The sequence below is a fragment of the Zootermopsis nevadensis genome, unplaced genomic scaffold (assembly GCF_977971745.1).
Source record: "Zootermopsis nevadensis isolate Lab colony 2312 unplaced genomic scaffold, Znev_1.0 Znev_ptg000020l, whole genome shotgun sequence".
NCBI classification, from domain to species: domain Eukaryota; kingdom Metazoa; phylum Arthropoda; class Insecta; order Blattodea; family Termopsidae; genus Zootermopsis; species Zootermopsis nevadensis.
Genome location: NW_028259152.1, coordinates 18,555,994 through 18,581,958, shown reverse-complemented (window position 1 = coordinate 18,581,958; position 25,965 = coordinate 18,555,994). Strand labels below are relative to the sequence as shown.

General features: G+C 38.6%; 1 protein-coding gene across 3 annotated transcripts; it reads right to left on the bottom strand.

Annotated features, from left to right (window-relative positions):
• Positions 1-397: 397 nt before the first annotated feature.
• Positions 398-25,863, bottom strand: LOC110832593 (ER degradation-enhancing alpha-mannosidase-like protein 2). Of its 3 annotated transcripts, none has more exons than XM_087352083.1 (12): positions 24,917-24,935; positions 20,687-20,797; positions 18,903-19,018; positions 18,337-18,522; positions 15,248-15,491; positions 13,880-14,210; positions 11,879-11,970; positions 10,522-10,686; positions 7,285-7,470; positions 6,129-6,288; positions 4,407-5,044; positions 398-2,325 (listed from the first exon to the last, which is right to left on the bottom strand). In XM_087352083.1, the coding sequence occupies exons 3-12, from the start codon at positions 18,956-18,958 to the stop codon at positions 2,092-2,094; spliced, it is 2,292 nt and encodes a 763-aa protein (XP_087208209.1). In that variant the 5' UTR covers positions 18,959-19,018; positions 20,687-20,797; positions 24,917-24,935; the 3' UTR covers positions 398-2,091. The 3 variants fall into 3 exon arrangements, with proteins under 3 accessions (XP_087208209.1, XP_087208210.1, XP_087208208.1); XM_087352084.1 differs by having other exon boundaries at positions 18,931-19,018; XM_087352082.1 differs by lacking the exon at positions 18,903-19,018 and having other exon boundaries at positions 24,917-25,863.
• Positions 25,864-25,965: the final 102 nt, after the last annotated feature.

The following is a 25,965-nucleotide window of genomic DNA, read 5'->3' as shown; positions in this document are numbered from 1 at the left end:
GGTATGTACAATAATTTCAAATACTTTGGAAACATTATTAATTATGGTAGTAGGTCTATAGTTTATAACAGAAGCAGTTTTGTCTTTTTTTTTTGAAAACTGGAACAATAGCTGCTTGTTTCCACAAAGTGGGAAATTGTTGCTGAGAGAAGCTAAAATTGAAAATAAATTTAAAAATAGTAGCAAGGATTTCAGAACCCTTAATAATAACACTTGGTATACCATCAAGTGCAACATCAATGTCCGAGGCAGAAAATAAAGGTAACACATCCAAAGTGAAGGGGAAAGTCAGGGTGTGGCTGTGTCAGGGACACGCCCATGGGTTTTCACATGAATGTGTCTGCGTTTGCGGGTAATATTTTCTTTGCGATATGGGAATGAAATAAAAGTAACGAAATGGATATATGGCTTTTATTTAGCACAACAAATATACAGAGTCTTAGCTAGTAATCGATGGCAATCATTTTCTATCGATCATTTTGTGATAAACCACCTGAGATATTAAATTCAGTGAGCAAGTAGCCACCTACAGATGCACCCTAGTCAAACAATATCTATGCCACTGAACTGGTTGCTAGCTAAGAACACAGACAAGCCAAATCAACTCATCCACATGAGAAAGTACCCTGCTTTGGACGCAACCAAACCCAACAAACCTAAGTTACTAAGGACGTATGCTGTTACGGACACAGCCTAGCCCAACCAACCTGAAGCGGATTAGACGAACGAATGAAGAGAACTGTGGACGCAGCCTAGCCCGACTAAATAAAGCGTATGCAGTAGTATCCCGTTTCGGACGCAGCCATCTCCCAGTAATCTACACACACAATCTTGTAGCCTGTTTCGTACGCGGTTTACGGAAAATAACTCTGCTTCGAGCAAAGCCTTGCCTAACCAACATATGTTCGTAGTGAGGTCAGTGAATGGTGGTGACCTGTGACGTATGTGTAAGAAGCCTCCTGAGCATAGAGCACAGCCAGACTAAATTATGCCCATAACAGAGCAGATCGCTGCAGAAAAAATTGATAGGAAGTGTCGGACACTGCCGCAGTTATTTTCGTGAAAACGTCAATCGTGTATATTGAAATTAAACAAAATTCTTGTTTTGAATCGTTTAATTCATTTGCAACTTACATTTATTGAATACAGGGTAGTGGTATGAGAAGTAGGATACATATGGCTCTGAAATTATTTGAATACCTCTTGCAAATGTCAAATCTATACAAGTTTTCCCTTGCGTGGTTGGTTTGTCCAAATCATTCACTAGTTAAGTTTAAAGAATTTCTGAAGGTGTGCATATAAGAGTTCTAAATTTTCGTCACTAGTGTTGAAATCGCCCATCAATACGAGCGGTATGTCACTATTATATTCTAGTTCGAATGTCTCTGCGTATTCACTGTGTTGTATCAATTGGCTTATGATGAGCAGCTTGATGTCATTATAAGAGAGTCCAGAGTATATATAGATGCTTGCCAAAATTCTGAACGAAAATATTAGTTCATAATTAATAGTTTAACTTGGGGATATTGTAAATATAATCATTTTTATAAATGATTATTTCTTAATTGGTACACATCCATACTTGACCCAGGATCGTCAGATGCCGCCCGAGTTGTCCGAGCGCGCTTACGTTGCCTATATTCGCGGCAGTACTGCACGTTGGTTTTGGGTCCGGGCCCAGGGTTTTCGGTGTCATTCTCTTTGGAATTTTGTGCTCTACCAAGAAATCACATGATATATTAATATGTTGGACTGGCTATCCAGACTTAGATTTTCGCAGCTTTCCTCAGTCCTTCCAGGTAAGTGATTGGATACTACCCTAAAACAGGCCATTCCTTCCATATATTTTCCAATTCATTCATTAATAACTCCATCATTTGATAGTACACAATCTGAGCTACTGACAGCATCATAAAACAGACCATAAATATATAAATGATACTGAAATAAACACCAGAGCTTTCTAAGTAGTATCAAAGTTCCATAACAGTAGACATGCAGTTACGTACATTACCTCATTGTCAAGTTTCACTTCACACCAATACCTGTCTTGAAGCTCATATAGTACCTGGTTTTCTTCCCACTGAACAATTAAGATGGATCAAAGATTTCCCCAGACATTGAGAGTCGCTGCAGAAATGGCTGAGCTGCACAAGAGAGCAAGTGGTAATCTTGTTCCCATGTTCCATTGCTCTTATATTTACTTTCAGAATGCAATCTTTCTAGTAAAGCTTGAGGGTCAAACTGAGGTCTTGCTGGAGCCGCTGCCATCAAGAGGAAGTGCTTCATGAATGCCGAGAATCTGGATTGTGCATCTGTTATTTCCTAGAAAGTTTGTTTATAGTTTTATTACAGCAAACAAGTACGTACAGCATACATCCCAGGCCTCATTACAAAGATGTGACCTGTGACTGAATGTTTCGTAACACACAGCAAAGTCAATGGGCTGGCCAGATATTTGGTAATTTTTAAGACTTCCAAGTTTTGCTGTTATGCAGCATCAAATAAGACAAGATAAATTATTGTAAATGGTAAACTGAAAGAAAAAAAAAAGGTGGAAGGAACTGGTTATGGCCCATTTTGTGGCAGTGGCCTAGAATCTAGGACCCAGAGAGACTGAGAGAAACCAAGGCTAGCAGATCCCTGTCTGCGATGTGAACTCATACAGTAACATGTTAAAACTTGGTGAAGTAGAAGGGAAATGACAGTGTACTATTTAATGAAATTCGTTATTATGGTACTTGACCAAGATAAAACATGAAATGAGCTGGTCAGATAACCCCCTGACAGCAATCTTGTAATTTAGGCAAGGCACTACTGATTCAATATCATTTATATGAAGAACAGTAATGTGCTCTACGCACAGAATCACAATATGGCTTCCATCTATGACAGAAATTATATTTAGCAAGTTTTCATACTGAGATGTTACGTACAGTCAATGTCATGTTCATCAATGAGAAAATGTTCTAAAGTTATTTTCAAGCAACTAAAAGTACTTGAAAAAATCTTACTGTTGTCAATTTATGCTCATTCTGCTTGCTGAGAAACTTTAATTCTCTGGGAAATCCAGCATTAAAAATAGTCACCAAATTTTCTGTCCATATTTACTCACGGTAGTGAAACTGGGCTGTAGTTCACTCATTCAGACAAAGTTGTACATATTTTGCTGTAATAATATGTACTCATTTCCCTGATTGCTAAACGTAACAGCTATCCCCACTGTTTCGGGGGGGTTGGTTGCATTTTAAAATCTTGAGTAAGACACTAAACTAACCCCCCCCCCCCACTTATTGCATCTCCAGACTACTGCAAAAATATGACATCCATACAATACAGAAATCAATTAACAAAATAGACACTTAATCCAATTCAATCAGACAGACAACTCCCGACTAAACAATCAGGTGTTTACAAGGTCCTATGTTCCTGTGGAAAGATGTACATTAAAGAAACCAGCTGTCGCAACTCACCAGGATTACGTAACACGTGAGACACCAGACTGGAGAACCAGTGGCCAAGCATTATACAGCCAGCAGATATGGCACTGACTTCAACAAAAGAGAAGTTACTGCCAACATCAGCAGCTACCGTCTCTGCATAATCAGTGGGGCAATAGAGGTAAGCAGAAAACTTCGACTGTGAAGATGGTTACAGGCTAAGCAAAGACTGGCTGCACCTTCTTACCCCCAAATGACCCACACCACTGGGCCCTCAAAAGGGCAGGTCCAATCTCCCAATCACACGGCTGATGAACAGCTGCCACTCCCTTCCACTTAAGCAGTCCAAATTCTTTCCGACATGGTAAACACAACCTCCTCAACCACATGCTCCTCTCCCATCAGATAGCACCAATCAGCACCCGCAAATTCATCTCACGCCAAATGCCCGAAATCACCTCACCTCATCCAAATTGAAAATGATTAACTGCAATGTGTACCGAAACATCGGATAACACCTGATATCTGGCACGTCTCTCACCCAAAAGCCAAAGTTATGCAATAAACAGACAGAATAAGTTGTAGCTGTGTGCCAAATGACAGAAAAGCTGGAAATGCAAACCATACAAAATGAAGCGCAATAAATTTATTATAATATACTGTCCATCTGTGAGACACGACAGCATTCATGCAATGGCCTTACAAACACTGCCAAGCATAATGCGTGCTCCTGTACTCTCTGAAACTGCTTCCAAGCTGTTTCAGTTTAATTTGCACCATTGCCTACTAAGAGGATTCCTTAGTTTCCTCAATGACAGGACCAAGAAAACCTGAAGCTGCAGGGCCATCAGTGATAAGAAATCATCGTATCCATAGTACAGAAAGAAGCATCTCAGAGAATGGCATGGCACTTCCTACTACACTATATGACAGAAAATAAAATAAAATAAAATAAAATTATCTTACCCTTATTTCTTCAGCTGTACGTTCCTCCAATTGTGATGGTATCTCAGACTCTGCTGTTACTTCTGAATCAGCTACCTCCATCGCGTCAGACAAATTGTGCTGCGTTGAACTACCATCGAGCAGCATATCTGGATCTCTGTCTTCGTAGTTCCTCACAGCATACACCCTATCACTGTCATCTGCCCGATATTCCAGGAAGTCATCCGTCCCTGTTGTTGGGTGCACCAGCCTGTCCGCCTGCTCCACTACAGAACCGGACACCTCGGCACTCTTCACTTGGCTTTCTGACACATTCTCATTACCTTCTAGTTTATTTGAATTTGATTCAAGCGCAAAATCTTCAGAACTAAGGTTAAATATGCTGATATTTAGTTTATGTTTAGTGTACGCTATATCTGAATATTCTTTGTCTTTACTATGCAATGCAGTTTCTTTAGCTTCCTCAAGCTGACCGTCGTTTTGTGTGGAAACACGTAAAACATCAACAGCACCACCCATATCTGATACAAGTTTTTCAATATGATCCGCATCTTCAATGGAGTTTGGACTCTTATTTTCTGATGCATATGAAGGAATCACACGTGCTACTTGATCATCATGCTCCACATTCAGAGACTCAGAGTTGGATTTCCTATCAGCTGTGGACAAAAGAACAACACTCACAATGTACAAGCATACAATCCCTACATTCTGCATAGTGATATATATTTTAAAAGTATGAAGTGTTTGTTAATTCTGCTGTAAAATGACTACATGAAAGATACAGGAAATCTATACAGTGAAACCTCTATCCGTCGTTCCCCGAACTATCGTTTTCCCGGATGCATCGTCCGTTTTGTTCGGTTCCTGATACATCCCATATAAAATAATGTTACGTTTTCTCGCTTCAGGAATGCTTTCATCATAAGTACAAAGGAAAGGCGGGCGACACTTTTCATTCTTCCGGTTCATCTCATTACCAGTGGTTCGGTGTCTTTTACAGCTACCTTTTGTCGAGTCCGGCAGTAAAAGTGAAGTCGTTCTCTTATGCGCATAATACTAGTGAACGTGACAAGGAAAACATTTTGAACGTGGAAAGGGCTCTGTTTGGCCTAAAACGTAGTTTCGACAAACCAATTGTCCATTAAAGACTTTTTTTGGTAAAAAGAAGTAACTCTGAAACAGATTCTGTGTATGCCGAGGATAAAAATTCATTTTTTTTCATTTTCAATGCTTTGCCGCAACCATCATTTCCCCGTATTCATCGTTTTTATTTCCCACCCTCTCCAAAAACGATGCACTGAGGTTTCACTGTATTCAGATTTCAGTTACATGGTGAAAACAATAAACCACTCGAGCTAGTCATTAAAATGAATCATAAATATGCCTGCATATTTCATATAAAATATTATTTGTAGGTAACAGTTACAAACATGATTATGTAAAACTTGGAGGTCATAGTAGAAAAATGTAGTGTAATGAGAATCTGTACTAGTGGAAATTACATGCAGAAATGAATAACTAATTATGAAATTATTAAATTGTGATTCCTGCTAGCCTTGCCACAGACAGTGAATCATTTAAAGGAAAGTAGACATTGTAATTTCTCATCAGAACATCTTGTCTTATACTACATGGTTCTGTTGGTATTTTCTGCAATCACAAGTTCTCCATAGTCAAATGTAAAAAATGTTTTGCAAACTCCAATATACAACTCGGCCTCCCCCTCCTCCCATTACTTACCTTTCTTATACCGACTGGCCTCAAATGATCTGTGACTAAGAGACAATAGATCACCCCTCAGAGTTCCAGAATCTAGACTTGTCATCACATCTTGAACATCAGATTGGCGATGTCCACTGCAGCAGTGAAGAGCTCCAGGATCAATGGGATGAGCCTCTGTAAAAGAGAACAGCATTGATTTCACGTGTCTGCTGCATTTCACTTCATCTAACTTGAATGCAGAGCTAATCAACAAAATCCAACTATATCACTACAGACTATTTCTGATCTGTTAATAAAATCCAAAGGTGATACAACAAACAGCTACATTCTAAATCCTGCAAGTCTTAAATTTACAGAAATGAAGTATCTATAAAACAGAACAAACGTACTCACATATTCTATAAGTAATCTGCATTATGTCATATACACTTCTAATTCTTTTATAAAGCTTTAATTCATAATAAAAATAAAACAAAAATTACTACTTGAGATATTTTGCTATAAACTGGCACACTTGTCTGGTCAAGCATGAAGGACATTGGCTATTATATTAGGAGTAGATTACATGTTCCAAAAAATTACTTTTCTGTAATTTTGTACTCCCCCCAGTCTTAACTCCAAGGCTTTCAGGACTGAACCACATTCAAAGCCGTATCAGATTCAGGAACATATGGAAAATTGTTCATAAAAAATATTACCAAGTTCCTAGTATTTGGAACAAAAGTAATATTGTCCTTTATTGTACCTCCACAATTTCAAATGATTTTTCTTACAAAGATGCTCTCTGGTAAGCACATATGCACACAACTACAAAACTCATAGCAGATCCTGTGAAAATTTAAGATTTGTCATACTGACACACAGATAAAACTGATAAACTGCAAGATGAAACTAGGTAAAGTTCCTCCAGTGTTATCCAATGCTAAGCACCATGACATGAACACAGACAAAGAAAAGCTCATGCATTCTTCACCTCAGCAGCAGAAAGGTGAGTGGTCAGCCTGGCAGTCCTGACAGCAATTCTGAACATTGCTGTAAGAAACTGAATCCATGACGTGCAGTTTGTATGTCACTTCACTGAGTTGTCAAAACTCCAGGAATCAACGAAAATGATACACAGACAGAAATGGCAAAGGGCAAATGAAAAGTTCAGGAATATGAAGTACTTAACTGTGTTAAAAATGTAACCCCCTGCTTCCAAGATACATTCACCCCAAGGAGTATTCACCATCATGCCACGCTGACCGTGATTATGAATAAAATTGTCTGTATCGAACAGCAAGTAGAGGTACTTTGTTGTCTCTGCCAGGAAGAAAGACTCCATACGATCCTCTTTTCGATGATCCCGAACATCTTTAATCTGCGAAAAGACTGTATTAGGACAACGACTGAAAGGTTTAAATCATATCCTGCCACTGCTGCTCAATGGCAATTTTTTTACACATCTGTACAACTTATATAAAATTAATTGATCTCTAAGAGAACTGGCCAACATGATCAACTTAAAGAAATGGTTAAATATTATGTTTTATATATTAGATTTACCTGTTATTCAATGCAATGGCACTTTAAGTAATTAATATCAATGTAGAGAGACAAAACATTAGTCACATGAGTCATTTCAAGTATCATCTCTTGATTAAGAACTTAGAAAAAATATCAGTCTTTAACACACAGTATTTACATAATATTCAATCTCTTTTAGGAACACATATTCGAAGAAGCGTTGGAAAATGTAAACGCTGGAGTGCTTGTGAATGGAGAACAATTAAATAACATTCGGTACGCGGATGATACTGTAGTATTCGCTGACTCTCTGGAACGTCTCCAAGAATTGATGGATCGTATTGTGACGGTCAGTACCAACCACGACTTAGATCTTAACGTCAAACAACGAAGCTCATGGTCATCAGTAAAAATGCTGTATTACCCGGTCAGCTAGCAGTTAACAATAACAAATAGAAGGACTATCGAAACATGCATACTTCTTTGTACTGAAGCTTTGTAATCTGTGACCACATCTGTGATATTTAATTGAATAATAATGGTATACAAACTGGACTTGATTCCTAAACAATTAGCGATTTAAAACCTGCCTTTCAATTTTCTGTAAATAGCCAAAACCATGATGCTTAAAATTTCAAGGAGATTAATACAGAACTTAAATTATTCCAAATGAATTTCAGTCCAAAATTTATTCCAGTCTATGTTCTATTCTAGTATAAACTGTAACACATTCCAAAGTAATTCATAAATGCCATAGTATTATAATATTATCGCCCAACAGATTAATATCATCAGCATATATCAAAAGCTGATGAGGCCCATTCAATTCCAAACTGCACTGAATTTCTTGGACTTTCTGATGGCATATTCTAAGGCAGAATTGAAAAGGAGTGGCAATAGAGTATCTCCCTGTTTCAGGCCATTCCGAGCAGGAAATGTATCAGACAAATGTTTACCTACATGAATTTTGCTGGAGGTTTCACTGAAACATCATTTAATTAGCCTGACTAGGTTCTTAGGTACACCAAATTCAAGCAAAATATTGTGGAGCTTCTCTTGTAATTGAGTCACAGGCTTTCTTGAAGCCTATAAATATTTGGTGCACTGTCCCATTGTATTCCCTCTTTTCTCTAGTATCTGGTGAATGTAGAGAATCTGATCGCTTGTAGATCTATTACGATGAACCCACGCCAATGCCCCCCAATAATTTCACTGGCATATGCAGTCAGCCACGCCAGAAGAATGTTGGATAACATTTTGTAGGCAGATGATAAGAGAGAGATTCCTCGATAATTATTACAGTCGGTCATATCGCCATTCTTACGAATCGGTACAATAATAGATTCTTTCCTCTGCTGTGACATTTCCTCCTTATTCCATATAGAGCAAATAAATTTGTGTATCTCGGAACACAACGCTTCACCTCCTCTCTTGATCAATTCAAATGGAATCTGATCAGTAACCAGGGATTTTTACTTTTCCAATTCTGCTAGCTCTAATAAGAAATTGTTGAATCAGATTTGAATTGAGGAATGTCACGTTCAAACTTAAAATGTCATTGAAAATTATTTGGGTAAGATCACATTCCGTTTGTAATGCCTTTAGCTGACACAGAGTTGTTTATTCAGTTAAGTTCCTTTTCCTTATTAAACTTGCTGCTTATGAGTATCTTTTGTTCTGCTAATTAGCGTTGTTCTTTTCCTCAACAGAACAGCATTTTTATTGGTCCAACATTGTCGGTTCCACTGATGCTGTTTGCAGTTTACGGGATGGGTGCTGGTAGTACTAGCATTCCGATTTACATGCGATTACTTATGTGCCTGAGTTACTTGCGCTTTGGATTCGAAGGCCTCATGTATGCTATATATGGTAATGACCGCCCTATGATGCCATGTCCATCTGAAGAGGCATACTGCCACTTTCGGAGCCCTAAGACCCTTCTTCTAGAGACAGGCATGGAGAATTCAAACATATGGCTAGCTGTTCTTGGACTTACTGCATACATGATTTTGTTCAAAGCTATGAGCTACTTCTTATTACGCTGGAGACTATCACGACATCGCAACTTTGCTGCTCTCAATTATGTTGGGCGAATAATCAAGACACATTTCAGTTTTACACATCAATACAAGTGATGGTTCTGTATTTCATCTGACAATTGAAACGATTTCAGTGCATAGTAAGAGCAGTGACTATGTTGAGTGGGACCCTTGTCACCACAGTATGAGATAAAGAAGGTAGCTGCAAATACACAGCCAACGTGGGGGGTCCTCCAGCTTGGGTGTTGAGTGGTGTGCTAACAGCTCATTACCATAAAATCAAGCATGCACAAAATGTTATAAAGGGCCCTGGTTTAGGAACCATTGGCAGTTCTTATGAATATGGTAATGAACCTATGGGGTATATAAAAAATGACAAATTTCTTGACCAACTGAGGTTGCTTTAAGCTTCTCAGGAGGACTCATCTCCATATAGTATGTAAGTTATGAGTGCAAGAAACATGTTTTTACACTGAACATTTCTGCATAATCTTAAAACACAGTTGTTTTTTTGAGGGGAAGGGCAATGGAACATCTGCAAGGCAAAACTCATCTGTCATAACTTATCTTCTACTTTTTAGTACCTTTGAACATGTTTTGTAATATTACTAATTTTTCCAAAAAAATATTCTGCTTACAAACAACAACAAAATTCACTTGGGAAGGGTTAAAAATTATTACGTATTCTCTTTCTCCGTGTCCATTCTTACTGTCTTAGGCACCTTGCACTCCACAGAATTAGTAATCATAAATAATGGACATGTTACGCTGTGACTATTTTTAATATTAACCATAGGTTCCTCAGTCTCTCTTTCATGTAGTATTCACATCAGAAGTCACATCACTCTTCAACTGTAAGTACTTACTGTAGCATAACCACAGGGTGTGCGGGCACTGTGTTGGATGCTGTGCAGAATATCCTTGCCCACTTCCAGTAGATATGGATCACCAGTGGCTCTGTACAGGTACATTACTGACTCTATAAGTTCAGGACGTAGTGGATAGCCTTCACGGTTGGCTCCTGCTTCTCCCTGGAAGATCATACGTATTGAAAAATTAGCAGTTAAAGCAGCAAATACAACCTGATATATGACTTGAAGCTTTTGCAGTGACTAAACTCAATAAAATATTCTCCGGCAATCAGCCGCATCAAATGGTTACATGAAGAGATCAATGTTTCAGGAACCATCTGTCCCCCATCATCAGGGTTCTGATGTTACCAGATACCACAATCATCTCCTACATATACCTGTCTGGGACTTGTACTCATGGCTGGACCCTAGCCAATCGGAGTTGGTGGGTGGTCACATCAGAACCCTGATGATGGGGACAGAAATGGTTCCTGAAGCGTTGGTCTCTTCATGTAACCATTTGACATGGCCAACTGTCTGATAAGATTTTATTGAAATAAAACCTGTTTACACAAACTGTACAATTTCAATGGTCTGAATTCACTTGGTTAACAGATTGCTTTAACTGCTATAAAAACATATTATATTATAAATATGAGGATCTGAGATTCTCATGGCAGTGAGTATGAAGATGGCTGTCTATTGGGTTGTGGCACCATGCAGCATGGCATACATTCAGGACAATAAGTCCTCATCACCCTGATGATGGAAGCAACAACTACCTCTGAAACGCTGGTAAATTTCTACCAAATTACATGGTTCTATAACCCAGAAGACAGCCATCTTTGTATCATACGTGAATTTTGGAAAACTGTTGAACTGTAGATATGAGTATAGCAATGCAGTTGTTGGATTCTACTGTAAAAGTGTGCAGAAAAAAGTAGAATTGTCAAATGAAGTAAAAATATTATAAATGAGCAATTTATTACAGCTTCCCCAGTACATTACAGCATTTTTCAACATTTAAAGTCCAAATCATGTGGCCTCCAGAAAAACATTTCCACTGTACCTGTTTTACTGTGACCGTAATGACGGCTGGAGAGAATTGCTTAATGCTCACTAAAACTGTTCAAACATGCTACTGATCATCTAGGAGCGTGTTCATGAATATAAAGCAGAAACTGTGATGTTTATTTTGCACAAAAAACTGAACAAGCAAGAACACGACATTCTTTTTCTTTTGAAAAGCTGTGTGCTACAATTGAAAAGTAAAAATAAAAATCTGAACAGTACTGTGGAGCATGGCACTAGAAATATTAAACGGCACGAAGACAACTAATCGATAAATACTGGTACTGGAGCAAAATCTCACCTGCAGAATATTGTAGTACTCCGGAGTGAATCCATACTGTTTCCACACCTGATGATAATTATGGAGTGACTTTACTGCTTTACTGGTATCTCCTGCAATTAAATAATACCAATGCAATGTAAAAATAAATTGCTTTTCAACAGCAGGACAGGTACATATTCCCTATCTAGCAACTACCTTCTGGAATTCAACTTCAGCAACCACTTACATCACCAGGAATGCTTTAAATTGAAACAATCTGAGCATACTAAAAGTGTAAAATACACACAGAACAATGCACTGCACAAAATCCTCACATCATCCAGGCCTCCCAAGAGGTTTGAACCCTTAAGGTTCTCTGACTAAAATTCTGCATGCATTTCTCACATCTTTCATGCATAATGCGTATCACATCCATCCCATCATCCTAAATTTGATTACCCTAAAAGCATCTCATGAGAGAACAAATTATGAAGCTCCTTATTATGCACTTTTCTCTAGTCGTGTTACTTCATTCTTGTAACATTCAAACATTTTCCTCTATCCTCTGCGTCCAGATCGGCTCTGGGGCCCACCCAGCCTCCTATCCTATGGGTAACAGGGTCCTTTCCCGGGGGGTAAAGCGCGGCCAGGGTGTGATGCTGACCACTCACCCCCATCTAGTGCTGAGGTTAAGAATGAGTAGGAGCTACACCTCCTCTCCACCCAAGCGCCTACATGGCATATAGTGCGACAACTTTACTGTAGAAGAACGTGCCATGTTTATGTTTGTATTACTTGTACAGGCAACTAGAAGACCCCTTCTTTATGAACAGAGTCCAGCATCACTTGCAGTGGCTGGTGTAGACCGTTGGTGATCCTGAGACTGCAATTGTATAAATAAAATGAGTGGATCCAGCGGAAATAAATGTAAACCATTCATAGTGGCCAAGACAGTAAACATCAACAACTGACAGTTAATAAAAGTTATTACCCTTTATTTTTAAACTGTGTTTTCAGAATAAAGTACTTCCCATATTAAATAGGAAAAGCCAAGGTTCCCAGAAGCACATGCAGTACTGACATTTCAGTCTTTTAACCACTTCTCCTGTTACACCACATTAACTCAGGTTAAAAATGTTGCCCCAAATATCCCAGGTTAAGTTGTAAAAGCTGTGAAAAAATGATGTCCCAAGAGACACCATGTAGACACTTAAGGGGAGAGGAGGTATAGCTCCTACTCATTCTTAACCTCGGCACTAAATAGGGATGAGCGGTCACGGCTGCATTTTACCACTGGGGAGAGGGCCCTGGTAACCATTGGACAGGAGGCTGTGTGGGCCCCAGAGCCAGTCTGGATGTATAGGTTAGAAGAAAAATCCTCTGCTCATCGGGGAACAAACGGTCTTCCAGCCCACAGTCAGTCACTATACTGTCTCCAGGTTAAGATGCAACAGTTCTAATTTTCTGGCTACGAGTTATTATCTCAAGGTCTTTCCTAAGAATAATATGACCTGCATCTTGCCAGATGGGACCAGTGACAAATACTGCCTATTTCTATATTGCACCTTTAATGACATTTTCTGAAGTTGATAAGAGATGTGACAATCATGTTATTTTATTACATTATCATATTATTTATGAAATACGTAAGTAAATATGACTCTTATGATGATGAAGTAGAAGACATTTCTGTTTATAAGTCTGGAAGTAATACTTCTACTTCAGAAGCAGAAATACAGATTCAGATTCAGACAGCTCTGCTGACATACAAGTTCTACAATGGGTGAAAGTAAAATAATTTAGGTCTACCACACAACACAGGTAAGTCTGTGCACTGCCCAAGATAACTTGAATTAATAACGAAGCTGTTTATAATACAAAGAATTGTCTTCTGTTACATCATGTGTTTTGAAAAATGACTTACTGTACCCACATTAGTTTACGTCTGTTAAATATCTGCTGTCTAATCTTTGTTAATATTTTACAAATTTAATTTTTATTGCTGTATTCTTACTCTCCTATGTTACATATGTCACGCACCTATAAGACTCAGAACTCCAGGCCAGTATGCTTCTAAAGACTGGAACACAGGTAACGTAACTTGGCCTTTTGACATAGACACCCACAGATGCCAGTCATCTCTCTTTAAATATTTATCAATGGCTGCCCGTCCTTCATTGAACATATGCATGAGCTCTGGACGCTGAAGTAACAGGGAACCTTTGGCCAAGTATTCATAGTAAGAGTCAACACCTGCTCCTATCCCAGCATCCTGAGCAGTCCAGCGTCCTGTTTGAACATCAATATGATTGCCAACTAGACCAATTGCTGACCGGTGATGATATAAAGCATTCAAAGCATTCATAGCAACCTGAAAATTAGGAAATACATAATCAGAAAATACCAAAACAGGTGCCCTGAGTAATGCAGTGCAATCCGTATTTCCCTGAGTAAGATAAATTTTAATTATTCAAATGCAATTTCATGGCATACATTTTACTATTTAAATAGTACCAGGACTCTACGTTGGCTCCTACGTCAGGAGCCAACATAGAGCCAAAAATATGAAACACTGCATCATCTATCAAAACTATTTAAGTGCCTGAACAAGATGAGGTAAAGTAATCAACGACTCACATTTTAGTATATTTGCGTACATTTATAAATACTTACATGGAAGATGTTTCACTTACGTAACGGAAACATACATACCATTTGACAACGTGAACAAATATTAACTATACATGACTAACCAATTCACCGCCAAATTTTACTGCAGTCTGGCCCAGTGAAGGCTACAAAATTTGAGGTTCTCACGGCGGTGAGTAAAAAGACAGCTGTCTTCTAGGTTGTAGTGGTATGCAGTCTGGTAGAAGTTTGCCAGTGTTTCAGAGGTTGTTGCAGCCTCCATCTTCAGGGAAATGAGTACTAATCAACGTCTGAAATACTAGTAAACTTCTAACAGATGGCACTAAAATGCAGAACACAGCCATCTTCATGTGGCATGTAAGCTAAGAAAGGTTCCATCCATCAATGAATATATGTGATCACTGTAAATTAACACTTCATTCACAGTCCTGAGTAATTGTTACCGCGACCCTACAAATTGTGGTGAACTCATTATTTTCTTGCAGGGTGGCCCATACTGTGCAGCTGAGCTCATTTGTTCTTCTCGGTGGTTATCACTGAGGTAACACAGTGATCCTAACAGCTAGTTCCAGAAAACAAACATTACACAAAGATGTCAAGTTGATGTAACCATCTGATGGTTAACTCTAGTACTAACACTAGTATGACAACAATACTGTCATGGAGTTATGCAAGAGTAAACAAACACATCAGTTCAATCCTAACACTAGCTAAACACCTACCCTTAACACATTCTCATTCCGCTGACCAACCTCCTACCTCTTCAAACAAAGGATCCCCTGTGAGCCTTGATATGGTTCCAAATTCCAGGATAAAAGTTCCAACTCCAGCTGTACAAGTGATGCTCGTTTCACCAACTGGAACACCGTACCGCAGGTTTACAGTGCCATATGGCATTCCTGTTGTGGTATCAAATGCTGCGATCAGCCGACGTGCCACATCCTCAGCCAACTGCAGGAGTGGCCCATTGCAAGGCCAGCCTGGTTCAACTGCCACCCCTGCTCTACAAAGATAACAACTATCAAATTTCAAGAAAATTTAATTTTTCTGTTATCAAGGTTTAAATATTCTTGAACGAACTAACGCAACTGTCAGTACATTAGCTGTTTGTTTTTTGTTTTTTAATGTGTTTAATGAAGCTTTATATGAATATGTTATATGGCACTGAATGGGAGTAAGTGTGGGTGGTGAACCTCTGTCAACCAGTTTCAGGCCAAGAATCATAACAGGGCCACACCAAATAAAAAAGCATGTGTGTTAAAGATTATACCATGAATATACATAAGAGCCATGCCATTTTTATGCATTTTCAAAATAATCTTTCTGTTCAGAAACTGATGAGCGTAACAATATTTGTGATAAATTTTTATCAAGAATTCCATAAGAAGTGCAAGGTATCGGATGCTAGCAGACAGCACAGGCTGATCAGGACCAGCTGCTGTCGCTGATGCAACAACTGTTCTGAGACAACACGGATGATGTATTTCAGAAAAATACTATACAGTACAGTAACAATATTCCCAATCAACTCCCTGATCACTGGACTGGGCACGGAGGACATCCTTTTCCAGGCTCATTCACACAATCTCATTCCTACTGATATCCATCAATGGTACACATGAAAGATCATGATCCATCACTGCCAGTGTTGGCAGTCAGAAGCTCAAATGACCTGGAAACCCACCCCACCTTACTACTACCCCTAGAGGAGCAGGACATGCACTTAGCCGCGGCAAGTTGAAAATGGGAGGGGATGAAGTGAACCACGGACAAGACAGAGTTCAGCGTGCATTACAAAAAGTCTGCGAGGTGGTTGACAATCATTTTGATGTGCACACAGCCAGAAACAAAGCACACGGTAAATTTTAACATGTTAGGTTAAAACTTTCTGAGTTTGTTAACTTATGTTCCTTGTCCATCTTGTAGAAATAAATTTTGAGAACCAGAAAGATAACTGCTGCTTAATTATGGTATATTTTATGCTATCAGTAGTGCAGACTATATACAGTATCAAATGATAGGATAATTAACAAACTGGAAGGGATATGGAAGGAAGTGGTTCTGGCCTAGAAAACAGTGAAACTGTAAATGTTGGACACACAGACAAATGGAATTTTCTCTTTATTATAATTTTTGCAAACAAATTTGAATCAACCTTTAACCTTTATCTTATTAGCGTTCCCAGTCTGGCACGTAAGTTGTGTACTCAGCCCTACGAACGTTCCCGGAGCGGAACTCAAAACTTGCAACATTGTAAGTAGACTTGGCTACGTCTTTTGGCCTCTTTTAGGGGCTGCAAATATTGAATCACTTTCTCTAGGGTTCTGACAAGTTCATCCTGAGCTCTCGACCCGGGAACTTAACGTGTCTTCCTTCTGACGGCCAGGGTTCATAATGTCTTATGTCAAGTCTTTTCAGTTGAGACTTGGAAGTAATTGGTCTTCACCATGAGGTGGTCTGTGGTTGAGGCACCCCCCCCCCCCCCCCTCCTCTTGTGTTAGATCCCTGATCAAGGTAAGTCTGAAATTTTTATGAGAAAGTTTTGAACCACAGTAATTGAGGAGAATATTCAGAACTGAATGGTCCAGAAGGTGAAAGAATAAGTCTTTCATTAATTTCTATGAGAGTCTAATAAAGGCATGCAGTGACTGTTGCCTGCATGTCTGTTATAGCCTTGTACAACGGCTGGTTTCAGAACATTCCCATATTCAACATAGAGAACCTTCTGATGGAGGAAGATGCACATTTAAGAATATGTTTATGTTTTGTTTGTCTGTCTACCCTACAGCTGTCAAGTCAACCTTCACCCTGTTTCTGTCTATGTTTCCTTCCAATGCCACCAGGCATTCCTTTTTGATTCAGCCTGACAATACCCTAGCAATTTATGGCCTTTCTATGCAAGCCATCAAATAAATCAGGAGAAGAGGAACAACTGTCCATGCAGAGTTTGCCACAAATGTTCAGTCCTCGTAGCAAGTCCTGACGCAGTTGCATGAGTTGCTATCATTGTTGTAGTTGTACGCTTCCTGTCTCTGACTAATACACTAAATACATGCTGTATGTATGTCTCTTATAATCACATAGCTTGCAGATTTTTATTCTGAACCTTATGTTTTTCTTGGGCATGTATTGTTTGAAAATTACTCTTCCTTCAAACAGCACAATGATTTCATTGACTGCTAAATGTTCAGGTAGGTTCTAATATTTAGCGTACGCATCACTGAGCTTATCAGAAGTAGTTCTCACGTTCCACAGAATGTCATAATTTTTGTATAATTATCAGTTTCATTTCTGTTGTTACTTAGATGCAGAAATATTTACATATGAAAGATCTGTCTCGTTTCAATGTGTGTCCACAGAAGGTCATAAAGAATTGTTCTAGCATGGACCAGCAGCTTCACAGTCTGTTTCTTTTGTCATGATCCATCTGAATAACAACAGATAACAGCAAGTACATTTCTTGTAGTCATGTCAGGTAGTGAAGAGCAGTCTTCAAATGTGTTCAAGTACTGATAGCAAAATATGTTTGTCTCCTCCACCAACAACTGTATAATTTCAAAGAATACACAAAGAAAACACAGGATCAAATTAAAAAATATATGAAAAATATTCTGTCTGGCCAATTATTTTAGGGAAAATTCATTCATCCCTAACAGCCTAAATTTTATTTGGAAATTCTAGACTACAAACTGCAGTGAAGAGATGAAAATTTATTTGATTTTCTACCACTTAAAACATTTACATGCTGAAATATTCTGGCCAACTGGCTAGACAGGAGACTTAAATACCCACCGTTGAAAGGTTAACAGGTCTAAATAAAGGATGATGTGTGTTAGGAAGTGACTTACCTGTATGAGAGCAAGTGCGCACTCAGCAGGCCACCAATGATGCGTATATTTGTTTCAAACACAGATACGTTTATGTTGGCGCCAAAATTTGCCTTTGTTGTGATTATGTCAACAACACGCTGAAATTCAGTGTAGTTTCCCATCACAGCCAATGTGTCAAGAGCATCAATAAGAGTCAATGAATAACTGTAACATGAAATATTTTATTTGCATATTAAAACAGATTCATGATGCTTAGACAGTTTTATGTTTATTATTTAATCATCTAAGAACCACTTTAAATTGCCGTAAGCAATAACTGTTCTATCATTACCAAGTCTCCACACATGCCAACAGAATTGGTGGAATTTTAAGTTCAGGAAACAGCAAAATCAAAAAATATGAGCTGATTTCCCACAATATTAAACAAATACTAATATCTATCAAATACAAGCTCTGTAAACTGCAATAAAAATTTGAAGTTTAGTGATGGAACTGCCAGAGTACATCCTGAGAATCTACTTTCTTAAGATCCATACTAACATTAGCGTTACATTATCATGTTAGCCTTTCAGTTGGTTTCTCACCAAAGCTGTTTACACATCTGTTGTTTACCTCCATCAAAGTTACAAACGTAGTCCATCTTAACCTCCTTGATTGGACTGTAATAATTCTGGGTAAGCCATATAAATCACAAAGTTCCCTGTTAAGTAAAACATTCATAAGAAACAAACGTACATTCACGAAACAGATAATACTGAAATACAGACACTAATTGAAAAACGTTTTATTTGATTTAATACCAAGAAACTGGTAATACCTTTATTATATGGAAACAGGGAAATTAAGTCCCACACTGAGAGGATTCAGGGTTAACACTTTAGTGGTATGCTAGTGACTAATGCATAGATATAAATGAACTCATATGAACTTCACTGCTACATCTTACATCATCACTGTGATGGTGGACAACAAAGGTTGTCTGCCTCCTAGCTTCCCTTCCCAACTTACTTAAACACAAAAACCACAAAACATTCTAAAATTGTCACACTGTTAAAACTCCCATTACACGTTGATGCTCAGATTGAAGACTTAATTTGTTCTCAATTGTCCAACTCAGTAACTTCACAATAAATGGCAGACCCACCATAAGCTTTCCCTCACTCTTAATAAAAATTAAATTTATTACAGTAAACCAAGCAAATTCCCCTCCTCCTTGATTTTTACTCAATTATTTTACATTGTTCCATTAACTATAAATGATGAATGAAGAGAAGTATGGAAGAGGTTGTGGTATATTTTAATGTAATATCCTGAGGAAAATCATGAAACACATCAAGAACACAGGCGTTCTACTGAAATGTAAATCTATCAGCTCTCAAACATTTCTACTGAAATGTAAATCTATCAGCTCTCAAACATTTCTACTGAAATGTAAATCTATCAGCTCTCAAACATTTCTACTGAAATGTAAATCTATCAGCTCTCAAACATAAGGGAGAAACATTGCCCTGTGCCATCCCACACATCTACGTTCTGATTCAACTTCTCCCAAGATAACACACAAGAGAAATGCAAAGTGATTATAAAGTCACGCAACCCACATAAAAATATTTATTGATGGTTGTAATTCAATTCGACTTTACATACACTTTTTTCTTCAGCATGCCCCACAGGTAAAAGTCGCATGCAGAAACAATTAATGAAAATATTCGACAATTGATTTCAGCAATTTCCCAAGAAGAGCTTCGTCGAGTATTTTGAAACATGTTAACGAGATGTGAAGTTGCCTGCAAGCACAAGGAAGTCACTTTGAACATCTTTTGTGGTTTAAGGTAAAAACAATTAATGTAATAAAATGTATCAGTGACGAGAAATATTTGTAGTTCGCTGTTACTAGCGGAACTGAAACTGATTTACCGGTCACCCACCAGAAGAACGGGCACGACTTCCGCCGACATCAACAGTGCGTCGGCCGACTACGCAATGCAAGTCACGACCGCTGCCGCATAAATTGATGACCCGGTACAAGAATAATAGGCAAATGGACATCAGAAAAACAGGTTATATAATGCGGAAAAAGCTAGGTCAGAATGGAGTCAAATGACAGAAATACGTAATTATGGTCAATAACTTACAGACTGCATAAGAACAGATTTTTTAACATCTGAACAACTACCAACTGCCTTGTAGCATGACATGATACCTCAGTCAATAAACTAAATGCCTATGAACTCAACGTACACGTCATGCATGATTTCTGGCTGGGGCATTACATCCAGAATGATACTATGACCCATCCTACCTCCTATTTAGAAGGTAACTTGGGGTTCTTTCCCAATAGAATGGTGGGGGGCATACAGGAACTTACCTTCCCCATGTGTCCACTCCATCACAGCTCAAAGGCCGCAACTCATCGTATGGATATGCATACTTTAAGTAACTGTCATATGCATGCTGAAACATCTGACGGACCTCTTCTCTGGAAACAAGAAATTCAGAAGTTAACTGCAGTTACTTGCAAAAAACAAATTTAAGACCTCAGTAATGAAACACTTTAACTATGATTTTGTTGGAATGGCACTCTATAAATTAACACATCGGAGATAATGACGTCAGATATCTCACAACTGTACCACACTGTTCTTCTTATGACACTGACAACAGAATAATGCTCCATGATGCAGACAAGACTGGACACAGGCTCCCTATAACCTCCTCATACACATGAATTACCAACAGCCTCACCACTATATCAGCATGTACTTTTACAAAAAAAGTACTGATTATATGCATACAATGTATGAATATGAACTGTAAGTATCCCTCCTTCCTTGTAAAGATATGACTAATATGATCACTAATAATGCTGGAAGTTTCAATTATCCATCTAACTAACTAACTAGATGGCTTACCGAACCCGAAGGTTCATCACCGAATTAACCAAAGCCCTCCACCGGACCCTGTCCTGGGCCAACAAAATCCAGTTTCCTTCAACTCCTATCTCCCATAGATCCCGCCTGAGATTATCCTCCCATCTACGTCTAGGTCTCCCCAGCGGTCTCTTCCCTTCAGGTTTCCCAACCAGTACCCGGTGCACACCTCTTGTCCCATCCATGCGCGCTACATGTCCCGCCCATCTCACTCTTCTCGACTTAATCACCCTCACAATACTGGGGGAGCAGTACAGATTTTTAAGCTCGTCATTGTGCAGTTTTCTCCACGCCCCATCGTCTTCCCTCTTAGGCCCAAATATCCTCCTCAACACCCGATTCTCAAACACCTGCAATCTGTGTTCCTCCCTCTGAGTGAGAGACCATGTTTCGCACCCATACAAAACAACAGGCAAGATTATTGTTTTGTATACTTTAATTTTCAGGTTCTTAGAAATCAGACGGGAAGACAAAATATTTTGGACTGAGAAGTAGCAAGCATTTCCGGAATTTAGTCTCCTCCTAACTTCCTCACAAGTATCATTTTGATTTGTTATTGTTGTTCCCAAATATTTGAACTTTGTAACCCTTTCAAAGGATTTATTAGCTACCCTAAGATAATTTTGCCCGCCTGTCTTCTGATGACGAGATACTAACATGTACTTAGTTTTTTCTGAATTTACTTCCAGCCCCACTTGTCTACCAGCCTCTAGTAAAACTTCTGCGTTCCTCTTTATTGTATTTATATCGTCCCCCAATAAATTAACATCATCAGCATATGCCAATAGCTGATGTGTCCCGTTCAATTGCAAACCCTCCTGCCTACCTTGGACCTTCCTGATGGCGTATTCTAGCGCAAAGTTAAAGAGCAAGGGAGACAAAGCATCTCCTTGTTTTAGACCGTTCTTGATGAGGAATGTCTCAGATACATATTTACCTACTCGAATTTTGCTACAGGTTTCATTTAAGCACATTTTTATTAGACCCACTAGCTTCTTTGGTATACCAAATTCAATAAGAATATTATATAGCACTTCTCTCTTCACAGAGTCATAGGCTTTTTTGAAATCTATAAATAACTGATGTACAGTCCCACCGAACTCCCATTTTTTCTCTAGTATCTGACGAATGCAAAAGATCTGATCAATCGTTGATCTGTTTCGTCTGAACCCACACTGATGATCCCCAATAGTTTCATTCGCATATGGGGTTAATCTTGCCAAAAGAATGTTGGATAGAATTTTGTATGAGGTTGATAGCAGCGATATTCCTCGGTAATTACCACACTCAGTCTTGTCCCCCTTCTTATAAATAGGAATAATTATGGATTCCTTCCATTGATGTGGCATCTCTTCCTTATCCCAAATTAACTGAATAAGCTTATGGATCCTCATATGCAACCCTTTGCCACCTGCTTTAATTAATTCGGCCGGAATCTGATCAATTCCTGGAGATTTATAACTTTTCAACTTCCCAATGGCTAGTTCCACTTCATCTAAGCTAGGTTCTGGCACCAACAGTTCAGCTGTATGCATTTTAATCTGTCTAATATCACCAGTATTATGAACATTTAAGAGCTCGCTAAAGAAATTTTTCCACCTATTCACAATTTTTATTGGATCTGCAAGCAAATTGCCACTATCATCCTTTACCAAATTAGTCTGGGGTTGATATCCTTTCTTAAAGTTATTAATGCCTCTGTACAGGTCTCTGATGTTTTTTTCCTTATTATTTGTCTCAAGTTCAGCAATTTTGCCCTTCAGGTATTCCCTTTTCTTAGTCCTAAAGGTTCTACTAGCCTCACGTCTCACGTTACATAGATTATCCGCATTTGTTTTGTTTGGGTTCTGCAACCATTGAAATTTTGTTTGCTTCCTTCGATCTATTAATTTTGAACATTCTTCATCAAACCACGGTTTATTTTGCTTTCTCCTGTAGTATCCTAGTTTCTCTTTTGCTGAAATTTTGATGCAGTTTCTGACATTTTCCCACTCCCTGTTGATGTCCACACTTTCATTATCCTCATTTGTCTCTAAAATTTGAAACCTATTCGAAATTTCAACTTGATATTGTTCCTTTGCCTCTCCCTCACTTAATTTTTTCAAATCAAATCTTTCTGTGTCAAAATTTTGTTTAGTTCGTCTACTTACTGAAAGCCGCTCCCTCACTTTTGCTACCACCAGATAATGATCAGTGTCGCAATCTGCTCCTCTGAATGATCTCACATCAATTACATTTGTCTGCCTTCTCTTATCTACTAAAACATGATCTATTTGATTGTGTGTTCTGCCATCTGGGGAAGTCCAAGTGTATTTATGAACATCACGGTGTGGAAATTTTGTACTTTTTACAATTAAATCTTTTGACGTAGCGAAGGTCACTGCTCTGACGCCATTATCATTACTAAGTGCATGGAGACTCTCGCTGCCTATTGTGGGTTTGAAGACATCCTCCCTCCCAATTTTTGCATTGAAATCTCCTAGCAGAATTTTCATGTGATACTTGCCAAATGTATCAAATACTGATTCCAATTCTTCATAAAAGCTATCCTTGATATCATCGCTTTTGTCTTCAGTTGGGGCATGAACATTAAGGACAATGATGTCGCACCAACGTCCTTCCAAAATTACGTAAGACAACCTGTCACTAACAAATTCTACTCTCTTAACTGCTGCCCTAATTCTGCTATGAACAAAAAAACCCGTCCCTAGCTGATGATTGTCATTCCCCTTTCCATAGAAAAATGTAAAATTGTCCACTGGGATCGTGCCCTCCCCCTCCCATCGCACTTCCTGCACTGCCACTAAGTCTAACTTATAATTCCCTAATTCCCTACACACTGATTTCAGTGCCCCAGCCCTATAGAGGCTCCTAATGTTCCAGGTACCAAATCTCATGTCCTTTTTCAATTGCCGTGGTCGTGCCAAAGAGTCCGTCCTGATCCGAGGCTTGGTTGATTTTTTCGTAACACATATTTTTTTTAAAGGTGAAAGGTTGTTAGCCCTACACCCAACCCCCAACCTGGAGGACCAGGGTATCACTCTTAGTCTAGCGCATCTCCTTAGACCTGTCCGGCTTGGGTGACCCTACCATGAGCCGAAGCTCAGGCCGGCATAGCCCTAAGGGTCATTTGAGCACGCAAGCCTCCTCACCCGGCAGATTGCCTTCGACAAGGTGGTGATACCTTCGAGAAGGTTCAATTATCCATCTCCTCTAAAAATTTTCTTTTGTTTATATTTTCAAGGAGAGTTCAATTCATATGATTAAACTGCTTCAAAACACCACAAAGAGCGAATTACAGGCAAGTACTAAATAAAACAAATATATTTGTGTCATCAGAAAATATTATGTGTTCTGTTAAGATATTTATTGTTGGAGAAAGGTTATTTACATATATCATGAAAAGCAAGATACCCAGAATTCACCCTTGGGGAACTTCAAGTCTTATTGTTCCAAAGTTAAAAAAAAATGGTGATTTTACTTCGTTGTTTTGTTTTCTATCTGTTACGTTCCGAACCATTTTCCAGCTATTCCTTGAATACCATAAAACTGTAATGTAGTTTAAAAAATCTCATGATTAACACTGTCAAAAGCTTTTTCTAAATGAAGGAAAATTCCTCCAAGCATTTTCTGGTTAACTTGTACATTAATAAACGTGGTATACGTACCTTAGATTATGCAAGTCCTTCCGATCATATTTACGCAAGCCGTATACAATATTTCCGCTCAAAAATACAATGCAAACAGAAACCATGTAACCACACCACTTAAAAGAAAACATTTCTAGCATTCAACTAATTCTCATCACTCCACAAACCTCTCGATTTACAGCCTACATCATCACACATAATACCAACATATGTGATACCTATGTTCGTATAATCTGTGATACCAACATACTAAATAAATATCAGACATCTCGTCTACACAATGATTACACCGTTTGAACCACGGATGATAACAAGCACGAACGCACACTATGTTTGTTAATCACTCAGAACGTAATCCACATAATGGCTTCTGGAAGCTGACGTAAAATATGTGAAATTTTATTTTAAAAGAGCAATAAGCGACTGAGCCTTGAAGAAATATCTACTTTGCTAAATCAAATAGAATCTTGCTTGAATTCCAGACCACTGACTAAACATTATGATTATCCTGCTGACTTTATTTGTTTCACTCCTGCACATTTTCCGATCGGCCAGCATTTGTCTTCTCTTCCTGATCAAGACGTGACTGATATGAATTTAAACAGTAGATTATTTGAACTGACTTCATTAGCAATCCAATTGTACTTTTCAATAACCCTCAATGCTCATGGGAGTTGTTGATAAAAGATTATCATCATCCTTTGCAGTGACAGCTTCATAACAGAACAGTCATTCACTGAGGATGATGTTTCAATCCAAGAACAATTAATGTAATAACATGTATTAGTGACGAGAAATATTCGTAGTTCGCTGTTACTAGTGGCACTGAAACTGATTCGCCAGTCAACCACCGGAAGAACACGCACAACACCCGCCCACATCAACAGAGCGCCGGCCGACCACACAATGCAAGCACGATCACAGCCTCATAAATTGTAGACCTGGTAGTTACATTAAGGGGAGAAATAAGTCTGCAAGATTTCAGGAGGAACACTGGAGGAATAATTGTGCATGTTACAAACAGTATTCCAACAGAACTTAAAGAGGTTACATAAAGTTTGAGGTGG

Coding starts and splice junctions, on each gene's coding strand:
- LOC110832593 (XM_087352082.1), bottom strand. CDS start 25,038: ATGCTAGAAATGTTTTCTTTTAAGTGGTGTGGTTACATGGTTTCTGTT. Junction 15,492..18,336: donor GCGCACTTGCTCTCATACAG/GTAAGTCACTTC, acceptor TTATCTTTGTAG/AGCAGGGGTGGCAGTTGAAC. Junction 7,471..10,521: donor CACCCTGTGGTTATGCTACA/GTAAGTACTTAC, acceptor GTCTTTTCGCAG/ATTAAAGATGTTCGGGATCA.